Source organism: Panthera uncia, chromosome B4 (assembly GCF_023721935.1).
Source record: "Panthera uncia isolate 11264 chromosome B4, Puncia_PCG_1.0, whole genome shotgun sequence".
Lineage (NCBI taxonomy): Eukaryota > Metazoa > Chordata > Mammalia > Carnivora > Felidae > Panthera > Panthera uncia.
The window spans coordinates 59,247,456-59,272,882 of NC_064809.1; the positions used below are offsets into that span (position 1 = coordinate 59,247,456).

Genomic DNA, 25,427 nt, shown 5'->3' on the forward strand with positions numbered 1-25,427 from the left:
AGCCAAGAAGCATGCTATCAGTAAGGTGTGCCTAAAATGGATGTTATTCTTGTTTTATTTTCTGGGTGTGTTTGGAAGTAGACTGGTGCTTATCTTGACACTGCCCTCCACATCACCTTCTGAAGTAATTTGTTTTGGTGTGATTGGTATGTTTGAAACATTCCCAGTAACCACAGACTGGCAAAAGGTACCCTTTCAAGGAACTGGTGGTGCTATATGTGGCTACTTACAACTTCTTTTTAACTCTCACCAAAACCTTTGCATTGATCAGCATAAAGTTTCCAAAATTATTCACAGCGTCTGCTAGTTAAAGCATAATAATCCAGAACTAGAGATTTTTTGAGGCTGGGGGAATAGTATAGCAGAGACATTCCTCTGGTTTTCCCTAAAACGGTGATGTGCCTTAGCTCAGAAAACCAAGCTGTGATCGTCAGTGAACATCATGTGCTCTTAACACATCACTTCAAAGAGGATCACTTGTTGCAGTGACCCAGCAGGTGCTTTTCAAAAATGTTCTTCAGAGCTGTGGGGTCCCATGGTCCTATCTCAGAATGTCTGGAAGAGAGAGAAACAGGTAGAAGTTGGCTTCTGTTGGAACATTAATTTTTTTTGTTTTCTTTTTAATGGGGTCCTGGAGAGGATTTTGTTTGGAACAGGAAAAAAGGTTTTGTTACTAAATAAAAGGTTTGAAAACACTGACAAGCCCTGGAGGCATTTTGGTTAGGGGGCTTTTCTACTTTTGCTCAGGTTTTCTGAGATTTCCCTGAGAAGACCCTTAGAGCTCAGCGAGTTCCTCTTTTTGTTCTTTTTTGCAGGATGACTTACTGTCTTTGAAGGTTGTGAGTGTGCTGCACCATCTCAGTATCAAAAGGGCTATCCAGGTCCTGAGGATCAATAACTTTGAACCAAACTGTCTGCGGAGGCGGCCATCTGATGAGGTAGCACCTGGGGTTCAGATTTATTATACAGCCTGCACTTTCCATGCATGAGACTGTGTGTGTGTGTGTGTGTGTGTGTGTGTGTGTGTGTGTGCAGAGCAAACACCCATTTCTTTGTGGAGTCTGCAGAAGAAGCTTTTGGTTTCCACAGAGCTTCCAAGCCAACCTCATTACCTTCTGGGGCCTTGTTTTCCTACCTTCCTTTCATTCCCCCCATGACAGCTCCACCTGTGTAACTAAAACACAAAGATTGTTTAATTACCCTTCCTCCTTTTTCTTGGGTGTATTTTTCTGCTTCCTTAAGCCACAGAGTTAAATATCACTACAAAGACTTGGTTTTCTTGAGGCGCCTGAGTGGCCCAGTTGGTTGGGTGTCCAACTCTTCAACTCTTGATTTCGGCTCAGGTCATCATGTCACAGGTCAGGAGTTCGAGGCCCATGTTGGGCTGTGTGCTGATAGCGTGGAGCCTCCCTGGTACTCTCTCTCCCTCTCTGTCTCCCTCTCTCTCTCCCTCTCTCTCTGCCCTTGCTCCCCCCAAAATAAATAAATAAACTAAACTAAAAAAAAAAAAAAAAAAAAAGACTCGCTTTCCCTAAAGCACTGCTTTATTAGTTTGTAAAAAAGCTTGAAACCATGACATGGATGCCTTAAAACAAAATTCAGACCAGTAAATAACTTTTCACTCTTTCTGTAAACACTGAGTGGGACATCAAGTAACTGCTCTTTGCTGCAGACTTTTTAGAAAAAATTTGAAGTTTTAATGTTTGGAATCCCATCGTCAATGACTGAAGCTCTTGGTGTTTGTTCTCATAGAATAGCATCACCCCGTCAGAGGTTCAGCAGTGGACCAACCATCGTGTGATGGAGTGGCTGCGCTCCGTGGACTTGGCAGAATATGCCCCCAATCTCAGAGGCAGTGGTGTTCATGGTGGGCTCATGGTAAAACTCTCTTCTAATTTAAAAATTGACTTCTTAGCGTTTAGTTTCCATTAGTCTCATGAGTAGGCTATTATCAGTTTGCTTGTCATACCCTAGAGTCACCTAAGCGAACCCTCTGGTACCATTTCTAGTGAGTCTTTACTTTCTGAGCATTTTTTCCCATGGTTTTTGTTTATGTCATACCACTCTAGACCAGATTTAAACCTGTTTCTCATTTATTGTCTCTTATGTTGGGTAACATCTGGCCACTGGTCCTCATATGATCATGTTTTGAAACACCTACAAACATACAGATTGTATTTCTGCACGTTGGTGTTGTGCAAGGAGCTGGCTTCCAAAGGCATCCCAGAGACCACTTCAGAGAGCTAGAAGCCCTAACTTTGGTACTGCCTGGATGTCAGGACCAGCTCTACTTCTCACTAGCTTAGGCAAGATAAAGAAAAGGTGTGTGGCTCGAAGATCGAGGTTCATACTCGGTCTGTCTCACTGGGTAGTTGAGGGGTCATTGGTGATAACTAAATGAAAGAGCTTTGCAAATTATAAAGCACAGGGCAGACGTACATGGTTTGTGGTGCCTTAAACAATCTTAATGTTTCTTCTAGGTTCTAGAACCTCGTTTTAATGTAGAAACAATGGCTCAGTTATTGAATATCCCACCAAGTAAGACCCTCTTGCGAAGACATTTGGCCACTCATTTCAACCTTCTGATCGGTGCTGAGGCCCAGCACCAAAAGCGTGATGCCATGGAGTTACCAGATTATGTACTTCTAACAGCCACTGCCAAAGTGAAGGTTGGTCCGAGCTTGTGCCTTCTAATAATTGCTTAAAGCAAAAACTAAAGCGGGGCTCAGTTTTTACCCATCTGGGTCAGGCATTTTTGTGGGGTTTGTAAAGTTTTGTGGATGAATTGATAGTCCGTCATTTTTTTTTAATTTTTATTTTAAAGTTTATTTCTTTTGAGAAAGAGAGAAAGAGCACAAGTGGGGGAGGGTCAGAGAGAAGTAGAGACAGAACCCCAAGCAGGCTCTCCGACATCAGTGCAGAGCCTGATGCAGCACTTGAACTCACGAACTGTGAGACTACGACCTGAGCTGAGATCATGAGTCAGATGCTTAACTGAGTGCACCACCCAGGTGCCCCTGATAGTGCATCCATTTTTAAGAGTAAGTAAGAAAATGCATTTTTGAAAGTTTCTTTTTGGGGGCTTCTTTACTCAAATCATTTATTTTATTAGCATTAACAGTAATGAAGAGTATGATGTTGGCATGCAGTCAGTACATTGCGAACACAGAGAGTTTGCAACTTGGGCTCAACTATCGATTGCATTTGTTCTGTGGATAAATCCATTCTAAGAGGAGGATTTCTTCTCACACAGATTCAGCTTGTCTGGCTTACACTTGGCCAACCTTGAAAGTTAGAAAAAGATACTTAAGAAATGATTCAAGGTAGACCAGCAGAGAATTACTCTTTCCAGATTGACCCAGATTCATGGGTCATACCAAATTCAGATTACTTTTTCTTCTTTTAAATCATTTCTCAGTGGGCGGCACCTGGGTGGCTTAGTCGGTTGAGTGTCCAACTTCTGCTCAGGTCATGATCTCATGGTCTGTGGGTTCAAGCCCCATGTCACGCTCTGTGCTGACAGCTCAGCCTGCTTAAGATTCTGTGTCTCCCTCTCTCTCTCTCTCTCTCCCCCGCTTGCACTTTGCCTCTCTCTCTCAAAAACTAAAGATTTTTTAAAAAATTAAAAAAAAATCATTTCTCTGTGCACTCTACTGTGTCTGTTATCTCAACCAACTTAATGTGGAGATAGGGTTTATCAGCTTCTCCACAAATATATACCAAGTTCTTTATGTACATACATATAATGTTTTGTTGTTGTTGTTGTTGTTTTTATTACCTCCTCTACCTTCCTGACGCTTTCTCTTCAGCTCCTTTTCTCCCTTAAAAGATGTACTGGATGTGAAACGTCTAAGAGATTCTGTGGTACCTAAATTCTCAGTATCATGGGGCACCTGGGTGGCTCAGTCGGTTAGGCGTCTGACTCTTGATCTCTGCTCAGATCATGATCTCACAAACTGTGAGATCGAGCCCTGCTTTGGGCTCTGCGTTGACAGCATGGCGCCTGCTTGGAGTTCTTTCTCTCCCTCTCTCTCTCGCTGCCCCTCCCCTGCATGCACTCCCTCTCTCCGTCTCTCTCTCTCTCTCTCTCTCTCTCTCTCTCTCAAAATAAATAAAATAAACATTATGGAAAGAAAATTCTCAGCATCAGCCTGATCACCATCTGCTTATGGAATTTCTCTTCCAAGTATCACTGGAAGTTCTGTCTCCAAATGAGCGAGGATTCTTCTAACAGCCACCAATCCTGTTACGGAAGCATAACAGGCATCTACGATAATCATAGCTTCCCCGAAAAGAAAATACAAGTCAGGACCATTTTCTTGTGCTCATTTTAGATGGGAGAACCTTGCAAAATTGGATTCATCTCTGAGACATCTCATTGCATGAAGTCCTGTTTAATCAAAACCAAGGCTCTTGGCATTTTTGACTTTTCACAGTGACTACCCAGCTAATTGGTATGAATGAGGAGAACAAGCTTAGTCTTCTGAGCTTCATAATAAGGATTAGTTATCATACTTGGGTGCGTCAATCATACACCCAGGATGCTTTTATGTTTGTTACACAAATGGAATCATCCGACTGATTTTCTCTGTAGTTGGAATGCATAATTACGCATGTTATTGATCTTTTGCCACATGAATTTTATGAAATCCCTGTATGTTTGCTCTTCTTTTAAAGCCAAAGAAACTGACCTTCAGCAATTTTGGGAATCTGAGAAAGAAGAAACAGGAAGATGGGGAAGAATATGTTTGTCCAATGGAATTGGGACAGGCATCAGGAAGTACATGCAAGAAAGGATTCAAACCTGGTTTGGACATGCGCCTGTATGATGAAGATGAGTTAGACCGGTTAGAGCAGGTAAATGCAACACTGTATACGATTCCTCCAGCATTGAAACACTAAATGGAAACTTCATGCACTATGTCTACTAATCAGTTTTTCCTCAAACACCATAAAATAAAGATAATGATAAGGTAATAGTCAACAACTTCCAGATTGCTTACTATGTTTCAGGCACTCTCCTGAGCACATAACATATATTAACTTTCATGGTGACCCTAAAACCTACAGAGCATGGTTATCCTCATCCTAGAGAGAAGGAAACCGAGGCACAGATGCAGTAACTTACCCAAGATAGAAGAGCTGCTAGAAGAACTGGGATTCCAACTTGCCAGGCCAGCTCCAAAGCCTGAGCTATTCACCTATGTTATATCGTCTCTGTATTAAGGAAATCTGTGTGTTAAATCAAGTCAGAAATACACAGCTGTTAGCCTTTTCAGTATGAAGTCATGGATTTGAATACTACCCTTTCAACACCAATCCTTTGGTGTCATTATCAACATCAGAGCATTGCGCTATATGTGGTAGTCTTGTTTCATCTAGTATTTAATGTCTGGTTACAGTAACGAAAGGAGGTTTCATCAGAAGTGTTCTGTTGTGGGGCACCTGGGTGGCTCGGTCGGTGAAGCATCTGACTCTTGATTTATTTCTTTCTTCCTTTGTTTTTTAGTATTTATTTATTTTTAGGAGAGCACAAGCAGGGGAGGGGCAGAGAGAGGGAGGGGGACAGAGGATCTGAAGTGGGCTCTGAGCTGACAAGCTGACAGCAGCGGCCCAATATGGGGCTCGAACTCACGAACCGCAAGATCATGACCTGAGCTGAGGTCAGACACTCAACTGACTGAGGCACCCAGGTGCCCCTGACTCTTGATTTCTGCTCGGGTCATGATCTCAACAGTTGGTAGGATTGAGCCCCACATCGGGCTTTGCACTGGGGGCATGGGGCCTGATTAGAATTCTCTCTCTCTCTCTCTCTCTCTCTCTCTCTCTCTCTCTCTCTCTTTCTCTCTCTGCCCCTACCCCTTCTCCCTCCCTCCCTCTCTCTGTCCCCCTTGTCCTCCCTCCCTCTCTCTTCTCTCAAAATAAACAAACATTTTAAAAAAAGAGAGAAGTGTTCTGTTGCACCCATCCCATTCAGTGTCACTCACGTTATTCTTAGACTTTTGCTCACTTTGCTGTGCTTTCTTTGAAATTGTGCAAATGAAGAGGTCATGTTATGGTATGTTCTTTGCAGATGGAAGATTCAGAAGGGACAGTGAGACAGATAGGTGCGTTCTCTGAAGGCATCAACAATCTAACGGTAAGTCTATAAAACGAGTTTAAAATGTTAATTCTCCAAGATATGTTTAAAAATAACCCCAAAGGGGGCACCTGGGTGGCTCAGTCAGTTAAGCGGCTGACGTCGGCTCAGGTCATGATCTCGTGGCCCGTGAGTTCGAGCCGCGCGTGGGGCTCTGTGCTGACGGCTCAGAGCCTGGAGTCTGTTTTGGATTCTGTGTCTCCCTCTTTCTCTGACCCTCCCCCATTCATGCTCTGTCTCTCTCTGTCTCAAAAATTAAATAAATGTTAAAAAAAAATTTAAAAAATAATAACCCCAAAGGACTACATGTTTCATGGAGGATGTGTAGTTTTGAGCTCGTGGCTCCCAGTGTGTGTGACCCTCGTCTCCTTGTTTCCCAGCACATGTTAAAGGAGGACGACATGTTCAGAGACTTCGCCGCCCGTTCCCCCAGTGCCAGCATCACCGACGAGGACTCCAACGTTTAAACCACGGCCCTCAAATGAGCATCAGGAGCCCCTCGCCTTTTCTCCACCTTCCTTCTCAAACACTCACAGAACACATTACAAGCAGCAGATTGTTTACTGTCTATTATTCCAGCTTCTCATGTGGAAGTGGAAACCGAAAGCAGGGGGTATGTGCCCGTTCTGAAGACGCCATGAAAAAGGAGACACTGGTGAATGAGACGATAATCGTTTTTCTTCTATTTAATGTACAAATCTGTGATATATTATATTTAAAGTATTGCATTTAATATGAGTGTTTTACCGTCGTGTTGCCATTCCCCTTCACGGTATGCAGGATGTGGGAAGCAGGAAGCAGTCTGTGAATGACTCTGTCACGTCTGCGTCCGTCCGTGTGACAGCACCACAGCCATCAAAGCAGAGCATCGTCTGCTTTCAAAATCAATAGGTGGAATTTCTTTAAGCATTCAGTGTGCCCGCTAAGTGCCAGCCACACCTCCACTTGCCTCCCGTGGTCCTTTTTTATATATTTTTTAAAATATGTGTACATATTTAGTACATAGAAAATAGAACTTTTATCTTGTGACATAAGGCAGATGGTGAAAAGCTAACACAGCGATCAGAATTTTCACGGACCAGCTGGTTTCATGGAAAGGTTGGGATGATCTTTCCTTCTCCACAACTGAATTGTAATGCTGTTGATCATTCCAACCAAATTAGTATATCTGAAATACCCCTCCCTTGATGATACATCACAAAATTGTTGAAGAGTTAAGAAGTTCAACCTCAATCTTGGATCCTTTTACCTCCGAAGGAAGAACTCAAGAGACATTTAAATACTCTTAACTTGAATGCATTCAGGAGTTCCCCCAAAATGTAGACATAGAAATGATTTCTGAAGAAACCAAAACAAAAACCTTTACAGTATCAAAGCTTCTTATTTTCCTCTTTGCTAAATAGTTCATTACATCAAAACACTAACAGTCTACCTTATGTTATTAAACGTGTATTTCTCAGGCTATCAATGAATGAGATTTTTTTTTTAAGAAGCTGAATATTTGGACATTTTGTCCCAGGGTTCCATAATTCTGAGGCTACAACATGAGTTGTTTTTTTGTTTTTTTTTTTAATTTTTTTTTTTCAACGTTTTTTTATTTATTTTTGGGACAGAGAGAGACAGAGCATGAATGGGGGAGGGGCAGAGAGAGAGGGAGACACAGAACCAGAAACAGGCTCCAGGCTCCGAGCCATCAGCCCAGAGCCTGACGCGGGGCTCGAACTCACGGACCGCAAGATCGTGACCTGGCTGAAGTCGGACGCTTAACCGACTGCGCCACCCAGGCGCCCCTACAACATGAGTTTTATAATGGCTGTATTGCGATATGAAAATGTAGTTCATGATTGTTGATCACACAGGGCCCAAATATCATTTATCAAGAAATAGCTGTGTTTATCACTTTTTAAGGGGTATTAGAAAAATTATTCTATGTTTTATTCACTACTACATCACTTCTCCTAATAGCCAACCTGGGAAAGACAGGTTTTCACAAACTGGCACAGGGGGAGCAGTTCCATATACGCCAGTGGACGTGCTTATAAATTCTGTTTGAATGTCGGTGGTGTGATCTCGCAAGCTATTAGCAGGTTATTACGCTTTTCAACAAGGGCCTGTCAAACTAAATTGCTGTTTATTCATTACTAAAATGATTTGATGCTAATAATAATCTTTTGCTCCCCACTAGTCGTTTGGTAACTGTATTGGACTCCTTACATATTAGTGTTTTATTTTAATGCAAACATCTGTCACCATTTGAAAAACAGTTTCTTATCCAAACCTGGTTAACACAATACCAGGAGACTGTTATAGATGCCAAATATTCTTTATTCAGGACAGTGTAACATAACTGATGATATGTGATAAAGTTCAGATTTTTTTGACGATATATATTTTATTTACGAAATGTTGTACACTGCTGGTATTACCATATGAAAAGAAATAAAGTCAATTGATGATTGCCTCATTTTTGTTGTCTGTGACTTTATTTTCCTTTGTTCAGAATACCCACGGGGCTTTATTTCTGGTATAGAGAACAGTGACACAAATGCTTTATAATTCACAAACTCCCATACATTTATTGAGGTGAGGCTTATAGCATGTATCAACAGGTAGAAATTTGAGGACTCAGAGGAATTTCTGTATGAAAGGAAACAGGCTGCTGGGCTGGGGGGGGTGGGTGAGGAATCACGGCAGAGGGGTTATCGGAAAAGCAAAGGGAAAGGACTCACCAGCAAAGTTGAAGACATTAGTTGTATGGAAGGAGGTGTATGGTTCTTTAAAAAACTGAATGCCATTTTTAATTTAAGTAAAATCTGAAAAGTGGAAACCTGTCTTGGAAGAGATTGCCAAATATTAAAAGTTGAGTGACTAGAACTAGAGAGGAACAGATGTTTTTGGTGAAGGTTGGTTATCTCTCACTTAATAAGCCAGCAGGAATCCGTATGAATACAATACGCCTCATTGGCAAACAGGGAGACCTAACGTGTTTGCTTAGTTGTGTGTAGATACGCTTAGCTACCCCACATAAATGTGGAGTCGGAAAACTGGGCCCACGTTAACAGCTGTGACTTCGTTGTAAGATTTTGAATCTGGAAAAGAAGTCACTCTGAGGATCACACGTGTGACCTTCGGAAGCAGTCTTGATGGGTTGCAGAGAACATGGGGCAAAAACCATCACAACAGTTGGCTCTGAAAGACGGCACAGAGGTTTTCAGCGTCGGTGAGGTTGTCAGCGAGGCGATAATCCATGCGGCTGAGAAACTGAAGGACTATCTTGGATTTGAAGATCCTCTGAGCAACCTGTGCCCAGCTTCAAACACTCTGAATGAGATCTTCTTAATCCACTTTGTCACCTTCTGCCAAGAAAAGGGAGTTGATGAGTGGCTCACCACCACCAAGATGTCCAAGCACCAAGCCGTACTGTTTGGGGCAGACTGGATTTGGACCTTCTGGGGATCCGATAAGCAAATAAGGCTGCAGCTGGCAGTGCAGACCCTGCAGATGTCTACTCTTCCTCCTGTGGTTTCTAAGCCTTGCGACTTCTCACATCCAGAATCCAGGCCAGAGGAGGCTTCCAGGAAGAGAAGTAGATTCGATAAGCTGGAAGATTTCTGTAACTTGATAGGAGAGGATTGCCTGGGCCTGTTTATCATCTTTGGTGTGCCAGGAAAGCCCAAAGACATCAGAGGAGTTGTCCTGGACAGTGTCAAAAGTGAGACAGTGAGGGGCCATCTGCCAGGAGCAAAGGCCGTGGCGCAATTTGTCCGGGAAACTGAAGACTGTGTCTCCATCAGAGAGCTGCTTGGAAACTGTCTGAGTAAGAAAGATGGGCTGAGAGAGGTAGGCAAGGTTTATATTAGCATCCTCTGAACTGGATGTGCACAATCAGACTGGCCTGTAAGGCAAAAAGAAAAAATAGTCTAATAGGCAAGCTCACACACTTGCATCATCCCAGCATGGGATATGTTGTTTGTTTGTTTGTTTGTTTTTACACCCACCCTCCATTGAATGAAAATGATCACCTGGGTCAAAAAATATAATGTCATGACTACGGAGAGGGGAAAAACCCTGCCTGCATTGCAGGGAAAAGTTACAATTTCCTTTATTCAATTATAAAAATGGGAGGAGGGGATAATAAAGTCACCCTTAAAGTTTGATTTGCTTAAAAAATGCGTCTTTGTTTATTATAATAAGTCCAGAACTTGAAAGTGTAAAATATATTTTTACTGCTGCGGGTGGAAGGTGGCTGGGGTGAGGTGGTGCCATGCAGTCTCATGGACTACAGAACAGGTTTAATTACATTTACAATACCAGTTTCATTCCGGGACTTCTAGGCAAAACCTCATTCCCCTTTCTTCCCCTAAGCTCTGCCTTTGCTCCCAGCTCATCCCCAGCTGCTTTCTCTGTGCACAGAGGATCTTGGTGGGATTCACTTTAGGACTCACTTGAGTGTCAGCTTTTTCTAGGATTTAAACACAGTGACCCCTATAGCAATCCCTTGTAATGATGATTAACATTTGTTTAGTATTTGCAGTAAGTACAGTGTATTCACTTATAAAAACCATCTTTGCTTAAAAGCCTGGGTAGAATTCTAGTACTTTAAGGGAGGAAAACTAACAGAAGCAAAAAAAAATGCTTAAAAGTGAAAATGAAAGATTCACTCACATGACTGGTAAATGATTATATGTTAGGCCCTGTCCTGCGCCTTTCCAATCCAGTAGTAAAAAGAACAAAGTCCCTACTCTTGGGCAGTCTCTCTTTTAATGGTGGAAGACTATCCATAAACGAATATATGTGTATATACTTAAAATGCAGCTTAAAAAAGTATATCGGGTGTTATGTGAAAATAAAGCGTGGATAAAGGGATCGAGGGTGTGGACGTGCTACTTTATATAGGGTGGGTAAGGGAGACCTCTGAGAAGGGGGTAATTGACCAGAGGTCTCAATGAAGAGGGAAAGCATCAGAGCAGATAAATCGGGGAAAGAATGTTCTAGGCTTAGAGAGCTGTAAAGGCAAAGGGCTGAAACAGGAGTGGAGTTGATGTGATTGAAGCACATACTTGTAAGGACTTGATTTTATTCTGAGTGATAAAGGGAGAGAAATGCCTCGATCTGCTTTACAATTCAAAACCCTCACTTGATTGCTGGCTGGAGACTAGATGGTGGGGAGGAAAGAGTGAAAGCAGAGCCCAGGGAGCAGCTAGGAAGCTATTATAATAAGAGGGAAAAGGATCAAAGTGGTACAGGAGGAGGGATGAAAAGGTCAGATCTAGGAATAGTTGAAGGTAAAGCTTACAGCGTTTGCTGATGATTGGATGAAGAATATGAAATGCATCACAATTAGAATGCTGTCTTTCCAAATTTCTTAAATATTACGGATGTATGCAAAGGAAGAAATAAAGCCATGCACTTTGTGCCTGGAAGGTTAGAATATCCAATTAATGTTTCCTTGGCATATAGTGACCCCTATCTGTAGCAATGCTGTGTAGAGTAAGCTATCAAGAAAGTAGTTAGTATAGTAAAAACAACCTTCAGCTTGAAATCAGATGTAGGTTTGAGTTGAATTATCTAAAGAGCAGAGTCTGGTGACTTAACTCTTTGTTTTCTTATTTGTAAATGGGACTTAGTTCAACTAATACAAAGGAGGCAATGCTTGTGACGACATTTTCTATACTAAATTGTAAGCTGATGAAAATGTCGAAGACTCTAATAATACAAATTATAAGTATTCATGTTCTAAACAGCTGGAAGATATAAGTCAAAGGCTTACCATGTCTTTTTTAAAATTTTTACTTATTTACTTTTAAGTTTATTTACTTTGAGACAGAGATAGTGGGGGAGGGGCCGAGAGAGAGGGGACAGAGAGAATTCCAAGCAGGCTCTGCACTGTTAATGCAGAGCCTGACATGGGGCTCGAACCCATGAACCGTGAGATCATAAGTGAAACTTTCCCTGATTTAAGATAGTACATTTTTTAAAAAATGTGTATTTTGCTGTAAAAAGGGACAGAAGTATACAAAGTTAAGGCTTCAGGAATCTCACCTCCTCTTTCCACATCTATTCCCTCCAGTTTGCTGTTACTTTACAGAACATGTACTGCATATTAAAAATATTTTACACAAATGGAATTATATGATTCATAACCTGCATTTTTTAAAACAACTATATACTTTGGACAATACTCCATGCTAATCAATTTATACCCAGTCAGTCCTCTTTAAGGCTGACATCAGTGATTTTCAATCCTGCCTATACATTAGATTCACTTGGGAAACTTAAAAGCAAAACCAAAAACCCAATGCATTTCAGAGTGAGGGCCTAGACAAGTTTTCTTAAATGTCTTGAGTTAATTATAATGTGCAGTCAGGATTAGGTTTCCACGTGTGCAAGTAGCACTCTGTGTTGTATGTATATACCTTAAAATATTTAAGGAATATTATTTTGATGGATACTTAGATTTCAAGGTCCATTCACATACCTGGATATTGTCTATTAACCATGCTTGTAAGTAAACATCTCCGTTCACTCACTTTTTATAAAGATGATGGTTTTGACCAAAAGCTCTCTGACAGAAAGTCATCGGATTAATGTATGGTTTAAATATAATAACCCATTATCAAAAACCTTAATATTTAAAATTATTCTACATGGGACTGGCTGCATAATTTGTGGAGCCCCGTATGAACTGAAAATGTGTGGCCCTTTGTTTTAAAATTGTCAATAATTTCAGGGCACGTGGGTGGCTCAGTCTGTTAAGCATCCGGCTTCGGCCCAGGTCATGATCTCACAGTTCGTGAGTTTCAGCCCCATATCAGGATCTCTGCCATATGCACAGACCCTGCTTCAAATCTTCTCCCCCACCCCCTCTACCCCTTCCCTGCTCACTCAAAAATAATTTAAAAAATTTAAATTGTCAATAACTTCAAGACAGGGATAGCAGAACTCTAAGCCAAACACGGGGTTCCTCTAAGTGTGAGTTGCATGCCCATGACTCCATTTGTCTTCTGCAATATGTTGAATTATTTGGTCATGAAAGCCGAAGATTTTTATCATAAGTGAGTGCACTTTTAAGAATTTTTCCGACTGAAAAATTATGTAATTCTTAGTGACTCCTATGTACATGCTTTATTCTTTTTTTTTTTTTAAGTTTATTTATTTATTTTGAGAGAGAGAAAGAGAGGAAGAGAATCCCAAGCAGGTTCTGCACTGTCAGTGTGGAACCAGACGGGGGGCTCAAACACAAACTGGTGAGATCATGACCTGAGCCAGTCAAGAGTCAGATGCTTTACCCACTGAGCCACCCAGGCACCCCTACATGCTTTATTCTTTACACTGCATTGAAACATTATTATTGCCTGTTGACAGCATTACAAATGAGACAACTCTTAATATAGAATGAACCTTATTGTCCTTGATGCTCAGGAAAACAATCACTATTTCTCTAGCTCCTCTAACTCTGGTCATGTCTGTCCACTAATGTCTTACAGAGACAGTACAACAAAAAGGAAACACAGGAAGGCAGAGTGAGGACCTAAGACTCAACTTCTTGCTCAGAAATTGAGAAATCTCTGAATATAAACTAATTCCATAAGGGTTCATACTTCTTTTGTCCCTAAATTTGTATGGGATAGGTCTTGCACTTCATCCTACTGAAACATACATACTGGAGAGAGCAAAAATGGCTGCTGTATTGACCCTGAGATTAATTCCAGTGGCCACTATTTATATTCTGCCTTTTGAAACATAACTACTTAATCACAACAGTCTTGAGGAAGATATTATTGTTCCCATTTTCCACGAAACTGAAGCTCAGACATGTTAGGTAGATTTTCCCCAGATCACAATGAAACAGAGCCTGGATTCCAGCCTGTTATCTATCTGACTAAAAGGCCATGCTTTGAATCTTAAAAAGAGGAGAGGGTAGAACACCAAGTGAAGACAGAAAGAGACTGGAGTCCTGTGTCTACAAGCCAAGGACTGCCAGGAAACCATCAGAAGCGAGGAGGGAGGCATAAACAGATTCTCTTTCAGAATCTCCAGAAGGAACTGTTAAACCTTATTTTAAAATTTTTAAAAAATACTTATTTTTGAGAGAGAGACACAATGTGAGCAGGTGAGGGGGAGACAGAGTGGAAGACACAGAGTCCCAGGCAGGCTCCAAGCTGAGCTGTCAGCACAGAGCCGGATGTGGGGCTGGAACCCACGAACCGTGAAATCATGACCTGAGCCAAAGTCAGGCGCTTAAGGTGCTTAACCGACTGAACCACCCAGGTGCCCCAGAGCTTTCGATGTATTAACTTGATTAGGATCAACCCAGCCACGTAAAAAGGAAGTCAAGTTTTAAACTCAAGTAGTCTGGCTCAAGAGCCTATCCATTTAACTACTATCAGATACTGCCTCGCCCTTAGAGTATATCATTTGCACCAGCTCAAGGCTTCTTTAAACCAAGACAGAGTGTGGATAAGCAGCAACTGCAAAGGAGCAGGGCCCTAACATAAGCTGCCAGACTCCTGGGCTATCTGAAATCCCACCCAGACCACATTTGCCCTCTGTAAGCCACATTTCCCTCGTCTCTTACGCTCCTCTTTGGACTGACCGCTTCGATTCCTTTTTCAACCTTGTTGTTTTCATTACTTTTTCCTATTTGGGGGCTACCTTCTTGCACATTTAACTCCAGCTCTGACTTTGCAGGCCCACGTGTTTTCTGTTTCTTCCCCCTGGGGGCGGGGCAAGCCGAAGCGAACCTGCGCGGTAGCGGCCGCACACCCTCCCCTTAACGCCAGGCTGCGCTTGTCCCATCCGGCTTGCCGTCGTGTCAGCCATGGCGGCCGCCACACTCCCCGCGTGGCTGGCCCTGCAGCCAGCGGCCAGGACCCTGCGTGCCTTCTGCACCGCCGTGTCTCCGGCCACCCGCTCTGCGATACCAAGCCCGCGTGAGTGTCTGTTGCGTCGCCTCCGGGCTTTGGGGGAGAGAGGGCGGCATACCGAATCCATGATGGCCACCGCGGTGGCAGAGGCCCTGCCGCCTGGGGGAAAGCCGGTACGTCCTCTGCTAGCCTGCCGCTGGTCCTCCCAGTAGGAAAGCCGCAGGTGTGGGTCTGACCTCTGCGCCCGTGTCGCCGGGTTCCTAGTCGCCGATTTCTGCTTCTGGGTGCTCTGGGCGTGGCGAGCTTGCTCCCTCCCTCCCCCGTCACCTGCGCGCTTCCTGGTGCTCCCTTGCGCGGCCTTTGGCACGGGGTCACTCCAGTTACTAGTGCTCGGTGATGTTTGTTGGGCAGTGTTGAACCACGGATTTTCCCGAACGTTAAGAGAAGCATACAGTTGTCCCTGAACAAACTGCAGCTCTGAATTCCAGCCTTAGCTATGCCACCAAATGGGATGACCTTCATTCAACAGGCATTATTGAGATAACCTTCATTCAAGATACCGTTCTTGCCTTGGAGGAGTCTGTGGAAAAGACAGATTTGTTAACGGAATCATACTGTGAAGTATGAGGTGTTGTAATGGAAGCATGAATAGAGTAACAGAGGGGTTTTGAGGATGAGCTCACAAGAGTCACGGAAAGCTTAGGAAGGAGGCATGTCCTGTGCTATCCATGATACCTTCTAAAACATCTCTCATTTTCGTATAACCAACAGTTTAGTCTAGGCCACCATCTCTCACTTTTACAGTAGTTTCTTTACTGCTCCCTGTTTCTGCCCTTGCTCTCCTACATTGAATTCTCACAGCAATCAGAGTGAAGCATTCAAAAAGAATCTTAGCTTGCCACTCCCTTGTTCAAAATCAGGAAAAGGTTTCTCATTGCTTAAGATGTGATAAATTCCTTAACTTGTCAGAGTGGCTCCGTAGTCTTAATGCATGGCTCTTTTATTAGATTTTTTTATTCCTTCTGTACTGTGTGCTAGGTAGTGTTATACGGGGATATAGCAAGGTCTCTCACCTAATGAAGTTTACATTCTTTTAGGAAATCCAACTATAAACAAAACAATGTCAGTACAATGTCAGGTGGTGATTAGTGCTATGAAGGAAAATAAAGCAGGGTATTGAGAACGATGGATTGGAGGAGTACTGGTTATAGAGTAGGAAAAGACTGGGTAGTCAGGAAAGACCTCCCCGGAGAAGTGACGTTTGGGCAGAACCCGTGGTGGTGTGTATGTGTTTGTGTGTGGAGGGAACTGCAACTGCAAGGGACCAGGAGTGAAAAGGAGCTTAGGGGTGTGATCAAGGAACAGAAAGAAAGTCAACTTGGAGGTCAGTGAACTCAGGAGACTGGTAAGTAATGATCTGATCCCCCAAAGGCTTTTAGGCATTTGGCTTGGATTTTATTATAAGTTTGGTATTATACTGGAAGGTTTTGAACACAGAAGTGATACAATGTAATTTATCTTTTAAAAGATCACTGACTGCGGTATGGAGACCCAACTTTAGGGGGAAAAGAATGGAATCCAGGAGAGATCAGTTTGGAAGCTATTGCAGTAGTCCAAATGAAATGATGGTGAGTTAGATTGAGGTGATAGCAGAGAAGGTGGTGTGGTTGAATGTGGGATATATTTTGAAGGTATAGCTAAGAGGACTTACTGATGGATTTGGTATTTTATGAGGCATGAGGAAAAGTCTTAGGAAGCTTGTTAGATTTTTGTCCTGAGCAATTGGATGAATGGAGATATCATTTACGGGGATTGGGAAGACTGGAATAAGAAATCAAGAGCTCTGTCAATGATGTGTTATAGTTGAGGTGCCTATTGAATATTTCCAGCCTCTTTTCTCAGTGCATTTTCTGTTCTCTTCTTAAATTTCAACCATACTGAACTTTTTAATATTGATTTTCCATTTCCCCTTTCTTCATAGGATACTTTCTCTCACTTGCCTGTTACCAGGGTTACCTCCTGCTCATCCTTAAGGTTTTAGCTTAAAGTCCAGTTCTTCAGGGAGATTTCCCCCAACTAATTGACTGAGTTTGATCCCCTGCTATTTGTTGTCATTAATATTTATGACTTTATTGAAATTACTTGATAAATAGTTATCTTATTTGACAACCTCTACATTCGGTGAGAGCAGGGTCTGTGTTTCTCTTGCTCATTGCTGCTTTCTCAGTTTCTGGTACACAATATCACTGAAATGATTTTTGAATGAATAAATGAATTACTATCACAGAATGAATAAGAATTTGTCCGATGAAGGGGTGCCTGGGTGGCTCAACTAAGCATCCGACTTCAGTTCAGGTCATGATCTCACAGTTCACAGGTTTGAGTCCCATGTCAGGCTCTGCTGACAGCTCAGAGCCTGGAACCTGCTTCAGATTCTGTGTCTCCCTCTCTCTCTACCCCTCCCCTGCTCATACTCTGTCTCTCTCTCTAAAAAATAAATAAACATTTTTTTAAAAAATTAAAAAAAAAAAAAAGGATTTGTCAGCTGAAGACAGAAACCAGGCAGAGGGAAAGGAGGCACATTCCAGGTAGAGAAAACATTAGGTTTGGAGAAAGTCCAAAGGGTCTGGTACTAGAAGTTCAGTGTAACTGTGGGACCTTGTGAAGGGAGATGAAGTTAGAGACAGAAGTGGTTCAGAGTGTGAAGAGTCTTGTGTGCTGTGCTATTGTCACCCTGACTCTTCGATCCTTAGTTTTCTTGGCTGTAAATGACCTCTAAATAAGGATAATAATAGTACTTAACAGTTATTGTGAACAATAAGATTAAATGAGATAAGAGTGAAAAGTATGTAGCATAGTGTGTGGCATGTGGAAGTGCTAAATAATTATAGCCATTATTACTGCAATGTAGCAAAACATTTATTTAGAGAGGCATAAGGTAGTATTATGAAAGGTATATACTGTAAGTAATTTGCCCTCTTCTATAGGTATGTGATTTATTAGGAACGGCTATGAGTTTTACTATTATTGGCATTTATTGTAACATTGGCAGTTCTGGGGGCACCTAGGTGGCTCAGTCGGTTAAGCGTCCCACTTTGGCTTAGGTCATGATCTCGTGGTCCATGAGTTCCAGCCCTGCATCGGGCTCTGTGGCTGACAGCTCAGAGCCTGGAGCCTGCTTTGTATTCTGTGCCTCCCTCTTTCTCTCTCTGTCCCTCCCCTGCTCATGTTCTCTCTCTCAAAATAATAAACGTTAAAAAAAAAATTTCAAATCAGTTATCTTTAAAAATGCAACATAGTTATTTCTAACTAGATGTTTTAACTTGGGAAAGTGAGTTAATTTGACTATGGACTTTAGAATTTATTGAAAATATTTCATTAGATGATAAATTCACTGTATCATCAGTCACAATATACTTTATGTTTAAATAACTTGGGAATTTTCTTAACTATTTCTGACTTTTCATTTTCATTAAGATGAGTTAGTCCCAAGCTCACAGAAAATGGATTATTGTTTCCTTTTTGTATTACTGAATACCTGAAATTATCTGAGAGTTACAGGATCATCATCAGTGTTGAACAGTCTGCATTATACAGTTCTCTGTAACTATTATGTTGTCTTCTAGGTACAGCAGGCAGAACATCCAGATATGAAAGACCACTGAGAAGAAAGGTAAACAATGTTGTCTACTATATACTATCATAATGGTTTCTGAAGTTCTAAAATGAGACAGATATTCATGATGAGGCAGAAGGGTGCTGCCCAACAAGGCTTTCAAAGGGGGTGTTTACATGGTGACTGCCAGAGCCTTGTCTGCAGTCAGGACTGGTTTTTGTCAGTACTCCAAGAATGGATCATCTTTGCGAGGTGAGCTCACTCATATACTCCCAGGAAATAGGTATATAAACTAGAATATAGACTTATTTTTGATGATGCCTTTAATAATCATGAAGTCTGGGATGTGTATATTAATCTAACCCAGTTTGGCTTTACCCTGTCGGCAACTCTATGGAAGAATCCAAATTATTAGGTCACTTGTTGAGTATGAACAGAGGCATATTATTAGATGGAAGTTAAATGGCTAAATTGCACCGAATTATAATTATCTAGAGTAGTTATTTTCACAGGAATATTCCCTGCTTCTAGGACATACACTACACTGGTTTTGATACTGCTTTGTTTGGCATTGCCAAGTTTTGCTTTCTTCAACCCTTCTTATGTATGCTGGCCATGCCCTTCTAATAAATACAGTTTTTATTTTTTTTTATTTAAAAAAAAATTTTTTTTAACATTTATTTATTTTTGAGACAGAAAGAGACAGAGCATGAACGGGAGAGGGTCAGAGAGAGAGAGAGGGAGACACAGAATCTGAAACAGGCTCCAGGATCCGAGCTGTCAGCACAGAGCCCGACGCGGGGCTCGAACTCACGAACCGCGAGATCATGACCTGAGCTAAAGTTGGATGCTTAACCGACTGAGCCACCCAGGCGCCCCAATGAATACAGTTTTTAAAAAAATATGTGTATGTTAATGTGATTGACTAAACTATCATATAGCTATCCTCTGGGACGGAGTCATAATTTCTCATTATGTATTTGTTCAGCTAATTTCACCCTAATTTACTTATTTCCAAGCTCTTGTTATTCATTTCTTATTTCCTTTATTTCCAAGTTTTCAGTATCCCTTCACGTCCTGACTTCCATCAAAGAAGTTCTAAAAACTGTAGGTAGTCACCAGCCTACTGTGGTTCAGCTTACGATTTTTCAACTTTATGGTGGTGGAAACCAGTACACATTCAGTAGAAACTGTACTTGGAATTTTGAATTTTGATCTTTTCCTGGACTAGCATTACATGGTACGAAACTTTAGTTTCACAGCAGTGACAGTGAGCCATAGCTCCCAGTCAGCCACACAGTCATGAGCATAAGTAACCAATACCGTAAACAACTATTCTGTACCCATATAACCATTCTTTTTTTTCACTTGCAGTACAGTATTCAATATGTTATATGACATATTCAACACTTTATTATCAAATAGGCTTTGTGTTAGGTGATTTTACCCAAATGTAGGCTTAAGTGTTCTGAGCACATTTAAAGGAGGCTACACTAAGCTTGCTCAGTATGTCAGGTGTATTGATGCATTTTTGACTTACAGTATTTTCAACTTAGGATGGGTTTATCAGGACATTAACCCATTGTAAGTTGAGGAAGATCTGTATTTCAAAATACATTGTTACTCTTTCACAAACAAAATGTAAAAAGTTTGCTAAAAGTCTGAGTAAATCCATAGAAATAAATTTTTAGTAAAGGACATGTGTGCTATTCAAGGGGATCCTTCCCAGAGGGTTTGCAGAAACAAAGCAAAAATATTAGATAGGTTTGGTGTTTTTACATTTGAATAGCGGCAGCTTTGTGCAAGGTCAGATTTTATGAAGGTTGCTATTCTGCTTATGTTTCTCTTGATTTCAGTTTTTTTGCTCTGAGATTAAAGATCATGTTCATATTTAAAATATGTAACTATTTTATATTCCTTAGGCATTACCTCCTAGGACAGAGAAAATGACTGTTGACCTGGACTGGCCTAGTGTTTATCCTGTTGCAGCACCATTTAAACCCTCTGCTGTACCTCTTCCTGTTCGAATGGGTTATCCAGTAAAAAGGGGGGTGCCCATGGCAAAGGAGGGAAATCTAGAACTTTTAAAGGTAAGATAAGTTACTGTTTTATTGGCTAACTTTTATATCTAAATAAATGCTGATCCTCTTCCCGTGCCTACCCTGCCTTGTACTTCAAGGTTCAGTATGTAGCAGCTTATTGTGTTTTAGTTGAATTTTTTTTTTTCAGTTTATAATGGATGATATATTCTGATTATCCATGGTAAAAAAGATTCAAAGAATCCTAGGCATTTAAGAATATAATTAATTGGTCCAGTGGCTTCCCTTTTGGCTTTTTCTTCTCTATTATATCTTTTTGGTTTTGTATCTTTCAAGTGGAACTAAGGAAAGTGAAATAACCTAATTTGAGAATGAGAATTGGGGTCTGAAATCTACTTTTTTTTTTTTAATGTTTATTATTTTGAGAGTGAGAGAGAGAGAGACAGGGCGCAAGTGGGGGAGGAGCAAAGAAAGAGGGAGACACAGAATCTGAAGCAGGCTCTAGGCTCTGAGCTGTCAGCACAGAGCCCGACGCAGGGCTCAAACTCACAGATCATGAGATCCTGACCTGAGCCAAAGTCGGACACTTAACCGACTGAGCCACCCAGGCGCCCCTGAAATCTTTTAAGAGAGAGATTTTAAAACTTTTCTATCCAGAAAGGTAAAATATTATTTAATATTGTTATAGTCCTTAAACTTCTTTATTTCTTGAAGCAAAATACATCATATTAAATGCTTCAGTTGGTAGCATCTGTAATGATTTATGAACTGTAAGCTTTTTTAAAGAAAATATGAATATGCTTAGCCTGAGAATGCATATCTTAGATGGTTCCTGTTATATACAGTAGTCATTGGTGAACTGTGTTTTCCACTATATGAGAGTCTTTTTCTTCTTTTTTTTTTTGTTTTTAAGTGAAGTATAGTTGACACGCCATGTTACATTAGTCTCAGGTGTACAACATAGTGATTCCACAATCTGTGTGTTACACTGTGCTCACCACAACTGTAGCTGCCATCTGTTACCATACAACACTGTTAAAATACTGTTGAGTATATTTCTGTGCTCTTTTAGCCCTATGACTTACTTATTCCATAGTGGAAGCCTGTCTCCCCCACCCCCCTTCACCTGTTTCTCTTATCCTTCCATGCCCCTTCCCTCTGGCAACCATCAGTTCTCTGTATTTATGGGTCTGTTTCTGCTTTTTGTTTTGTTCTTTAGATTCCACATATAAGTGAAATCATATGGTATTTATCTTTTTCTGGCCTATTTCACTTAGCATATATATGAGAATCTTGAAAAAAAAAATTTGCTGAAAGGTGATGATAAAAAAATGAGATGGTACAATGGAGGAGTTGTCTCCTGGTAGAGATGAGTAAATGAAACTTGGAAATGTGAATGTTACAAGACATGTAAAAAAAACAGACATTGAGGAAACTAATCTTTTCTTCAAGTGAAAGAAAAGAACTTAGTTTAAAGAAAAGGCCTTTGGAAAATACCACTAGGTGAGAGAGGCTAGGAATATATCTGTAATAATGCTAATGGTTGTGAATGATATTTTAATAAACATAAAAATCCAAACATTTAATGTATGCCATCCTTTTTAAGAATCAACTATATAGGGATGTCTGGGTAGCTTAGTTGGTTAAGTATCTGACTCTTGATTTCTGCTCAGGTCATAACCTCACGATATGTGAATTTGAGCCCCACAGAGCCTGCTTGAGATTGTCTCTCTGTCTCTCTCTCTGCCTCTCCCCTGCTGTCTCTTTAGCATGCATGCATGTGTGTGCGCTCTCTCAAAATAAATAAATGAACTATAGTTATAAAAAAGAATCAACGATATGTATTATTAGTCCAGTGATGTGATGTATTCCTAGGGGGTGCTATTGGGTAAGCTTAGTAACCAAGCTAATATATGCAGAGTACATGAAGCAGTGCCAATATAAATGCTATGGACATATTAGCTATTTTTATACTTCTATGATTTTGAGAGACTATATTTTCATTTTTAAACAATAGAGGTATAGAAAATAAAGTCACCTACCCCATAATTTCCATTTTCAGTGTCTATTTTCTCTTAATTAAAATAAACATTTCTGATCAGCGCTCAAGATTCCAAGCATAATATTTGGAGTAAATTTCTACTTGTTCAAATTTTCTGTCCAAATGAGTTTCTTTAAAACTAAATTTTCTCTTCAGATGCTTAACATTATTCAAGAAATAGGGTAGGAAATCTTAATTATTTATTTGAAGGATTCATATCTTTGGTCTTTCCTAAATTACCATTGGCCCTGTGAATGAGCTCCTAATATATATCATCATAAATGTATACCATATTTCATTTACTGTAAAGACTTGCTAGCTTCATTTATTCAGTTTATAAAATGTTAAGTACAAAGTGGAAAATATAGCACCATGCTGTGTATTCCAGGGGAATTTGGATGATTAAACAATAATGTGTGTCCTTAAATCCTTTCAATTTTATAAGGAAAATATGTAGATCTATAGATTATGGCAGGAAGAGTACTATAAAAACAGCATTTATTTTTTCCCACTATCATCATCATAAGATACATCATGAATCTATATTTCAAGGAATAGAATTAATATTATAAAAACTAGGTTTTATTTATTACAAAGTTTGTTGGGTTTAGGATTTAGTATTAGGAAAACATTGTCTTTATGTTTTTGAGACATTAGGCTAATTTATCTTTTAAATTTCTCCACTTTTAGATCCCCAATTTTTTGCATTTGACACCTGTAGCAATTAAAAAGCACTGTGAAGCTCTTAAAGGTAAGTGATTGTTTTAGTATATGAAGTTAATACTGACTTTGAATAAAATAATCTCATTTCTAATGATAAAAGAGTCAGTTTATCAAGAGAATACAACATCCGTAAATGTTTATGCACCTAAAATAGTAGCACCTAAATATATAAAGCAAGTATTAACAGAACTGAAGGGAGAAACAGATAGCAGTACAACAGTAGAGGACTCCAATAGAGAGGACTCTATTTCAACAATAGATAGGTCATCCAGACAGAAAAATCAGTAAAGAAACACTGGATGTAAGCTATATATTAGACCAGATGTGTTTAACAGACGTTTACAGAATTTGATCCAACAGAAGCAGAATACACACATTCTTCTCAAGCACACAGGAAACATTCTCCAGGATAGATCACGTGGTAGGCCGCAAGACAAGTTGTAACAAATTTTAAAATATTGAAGTCACATTAGGCATCTTCTCTGACTACCCTGGAATAAAACTGGAAATCTATAACAAGAAGAAAACTGGAAAATTCACAAATATATGGAAATTGAACAACATGCCCCTAAACAACCATTGGTTCAAAGAAGAAATCAAAAGAAAAATTTTAAAAATCTTGAGACAAATGAAAATGGAAACAACATACCCAAACTGTCGGGATGTAACAAAAGCATTTCTAAAACGGAAGCTGATAGCATGCATTAAGAAAGAAAGAGAGATCCCAAATACACAACCTAATATATACCTCAAGGAACCAGAAAAAGATCTAAGCCCAAAGGTAGTAGAAAGAAGGGACTAAAGATTAGAATCGAAGTACAGACTAAAAAGGGAAGAAAAAAGGTCAGTGAAACTAAGAGCTGGTGTTTTGAAGAGATAAACAACATATACAAACCTTTAACGAGACACACCAAGAAAAAAGAGGACTCAAATAAATTGCAAATGAAAGGAGACATTACAATTGATATCTCAGAAACATAAAGGATCATAAGGACTACTGTGAACAATTACTTGCCAACTAATTTGACAACCTAGAAGAAATGGATAAATTTCTAGAAACATACAATCTGCCAAGACTGAATCATGAAGAAAGAGGAAATGTGAACAGACTAATTACTAGTAAGGAGATTGAATCGGTGATCAAGAACCTCCCAACATGGGGCACCTGGGTGACTCAGTCTGTTAAATGTCCAACTCTGATTTTGGCTCAGGTCATGGTCTCATAGTTCGTGAAGTTGAGCCCCACGTCGGGCTCTGTACTGACAGTATGGAGCCTGCTTGGGATTCTGTCTCTCCCTCTCTCATGGCCCTTTCCCTGTGCTCATGCACTCTCTCAAATAAATAAAAACATTAGAGAAAAAAAAAAAAAAAGAAATCAACAAAAAAAAGTCCAGGATTAGGTGGCTTTACTGGTAATTCTAATCATTTAAAGAGGTAATACCAGTACTTCTCAAGTTCTTCCAAAAAAAAGAAGAGGAGGGAACACTTCCAAATTCATTTTATGAGGCCAACATTACCCTGATAACCAAAAGAAGACAAGGATACTACAAGAAAAGTATCATAGGCCAACATCCTTGATTAACATAGAAAAATCCTCACCAAAATATTACCAAACCAAATTCAACAGTACATTAAAAGGATTGTGTCTGACCAAGTGAGATTTATTTCAGGGATGCAAGGATGGTTCAACATACTCAAAAATCAAGCAATGTAATATGTATCCCATTAACAAAACAAAATGGGAAGAAACATAGGCAGTAAGCTGCTTGACATGGGTCTTCAATTTTTTGGATTCGATACCAATAGCAAAGACAAAAGTAAAAACAAGTGGGACTATATCAAACTAAAAAGCTACTGCACAGTGAAGAAAACCTTTGACAAAATATAAAGGCAACCTACAGAATGGGAGAAAATGTTTACAAACCTCAGGTCAGAGGTTTATATCCCCCAAAAATAAAGAACTTCTATAATTCAATAGCAAACCAGACAATCCAATTAAAAA

At 40.3% G+C, this 25,427-nt stretch overlaps 3 protein-coding genes across 14 annotated transcripts in view; all 3 read left to right on the forward strand.

Moving 5' to 3' along the window:
• PPFIBP1 (PPFIA binding protein 1) overlaps nucleotides 1-7,497 on the forward strand; it is a 172,094-nt gene extending 164,597 nt beyond the window's left edge. For all 10 annotated transcript variants that reach the window (XM_049627178.1, XM_049627183.1, XM_049627182.1 and 7 more), the window contains 6 exons: nucleotides 816-938; nucleotides 1,753-1,878; nucleotides 2,481-2,669; nucleotides 4,678-4,857; nucleotides 6,074-6,139; nucleotides 6,520-7,497. In XM_049627178.1, the coding sequence (XP_049483135.1) occupies nucleotides 816-938; nucleotides 1,753-1,878; nucleotides 2,481-2,669; nucleotides 4,678-4,857; nucleotides 6,074-6,139; nucleotides 6,520-6,606 (771 nt within the window). In that variant the 3' untranslated portion in view covers nucleotides 6,607-7,497. The remainder of the gene's footprint in view (nucleotides 1-815; nucleotides 939-1,752; nucleotides 1,879-2,480; nucleotides 2,670-4,677; nucleotides 4,858-6,073; nucleotides 6,140-6,519) is intronic.
• Nucleotides 7,498-9,298: 1,801 nt separating this feature from the next.
• On the forward strand, nucleotides 9,299-10,059 carry REP15 (RAB15 effector protein). The gene has a single exon (XM_049627224.1). The coding sequence runs from the start codon at nucleotides 9,299-9,301 to the stop codon at nucleotides 10,007-10,009; it is 711 nt and encodes a 236-aa protein (XP_049483181.1). The 3' UTR covers nucleotides 10,010-10,059.
• Nucleotides 10,060-14,857: 4,798 nt separating this feature from the next.
• Nucleotides 14,858-25,427, forward strand: part of MRPS35 (mitochondrial ribosomal protein S35) — a 47,841-nt gene continuing 37,271 nt past the window's right edge. Inside the window, exons 1-5 of one of the 3 annotated variants that reach the window (XM_049627216.1) lie at nucleotides 15,121-15,179; nucleotides 16,535-16,634; nucleotides 18,633-18,679; nucleotides 20,545-20,712; nucleotides 23,393-23,453. In XM_049627216.1, the coding sequence (XP_049483173.1) occupies nucleotides 20,569-20,712; nucleotides 23,393-23,453 (205 nt within the window). In that variant the 5' untranslated portion in view covers nucleotides 15,121-15,179; nucleotides 16,535-16,634; nucleotides 18,633-18,679; nucleotides 20,545-20,568. Of the gene's footprint in view, nucleotides 15,073-15,120; nucleotides 15,180-16,534; nucleotides 16,635-18,632; nucleotides 18,680-20,544; nucleotides 20,713-23,392; nucleotides 23,454-25,427 lie in introns of those variants that run through there. The other 2 variants (XM_049627215.1, XM_049627213.1) reach the window with 2 other exon arrangements.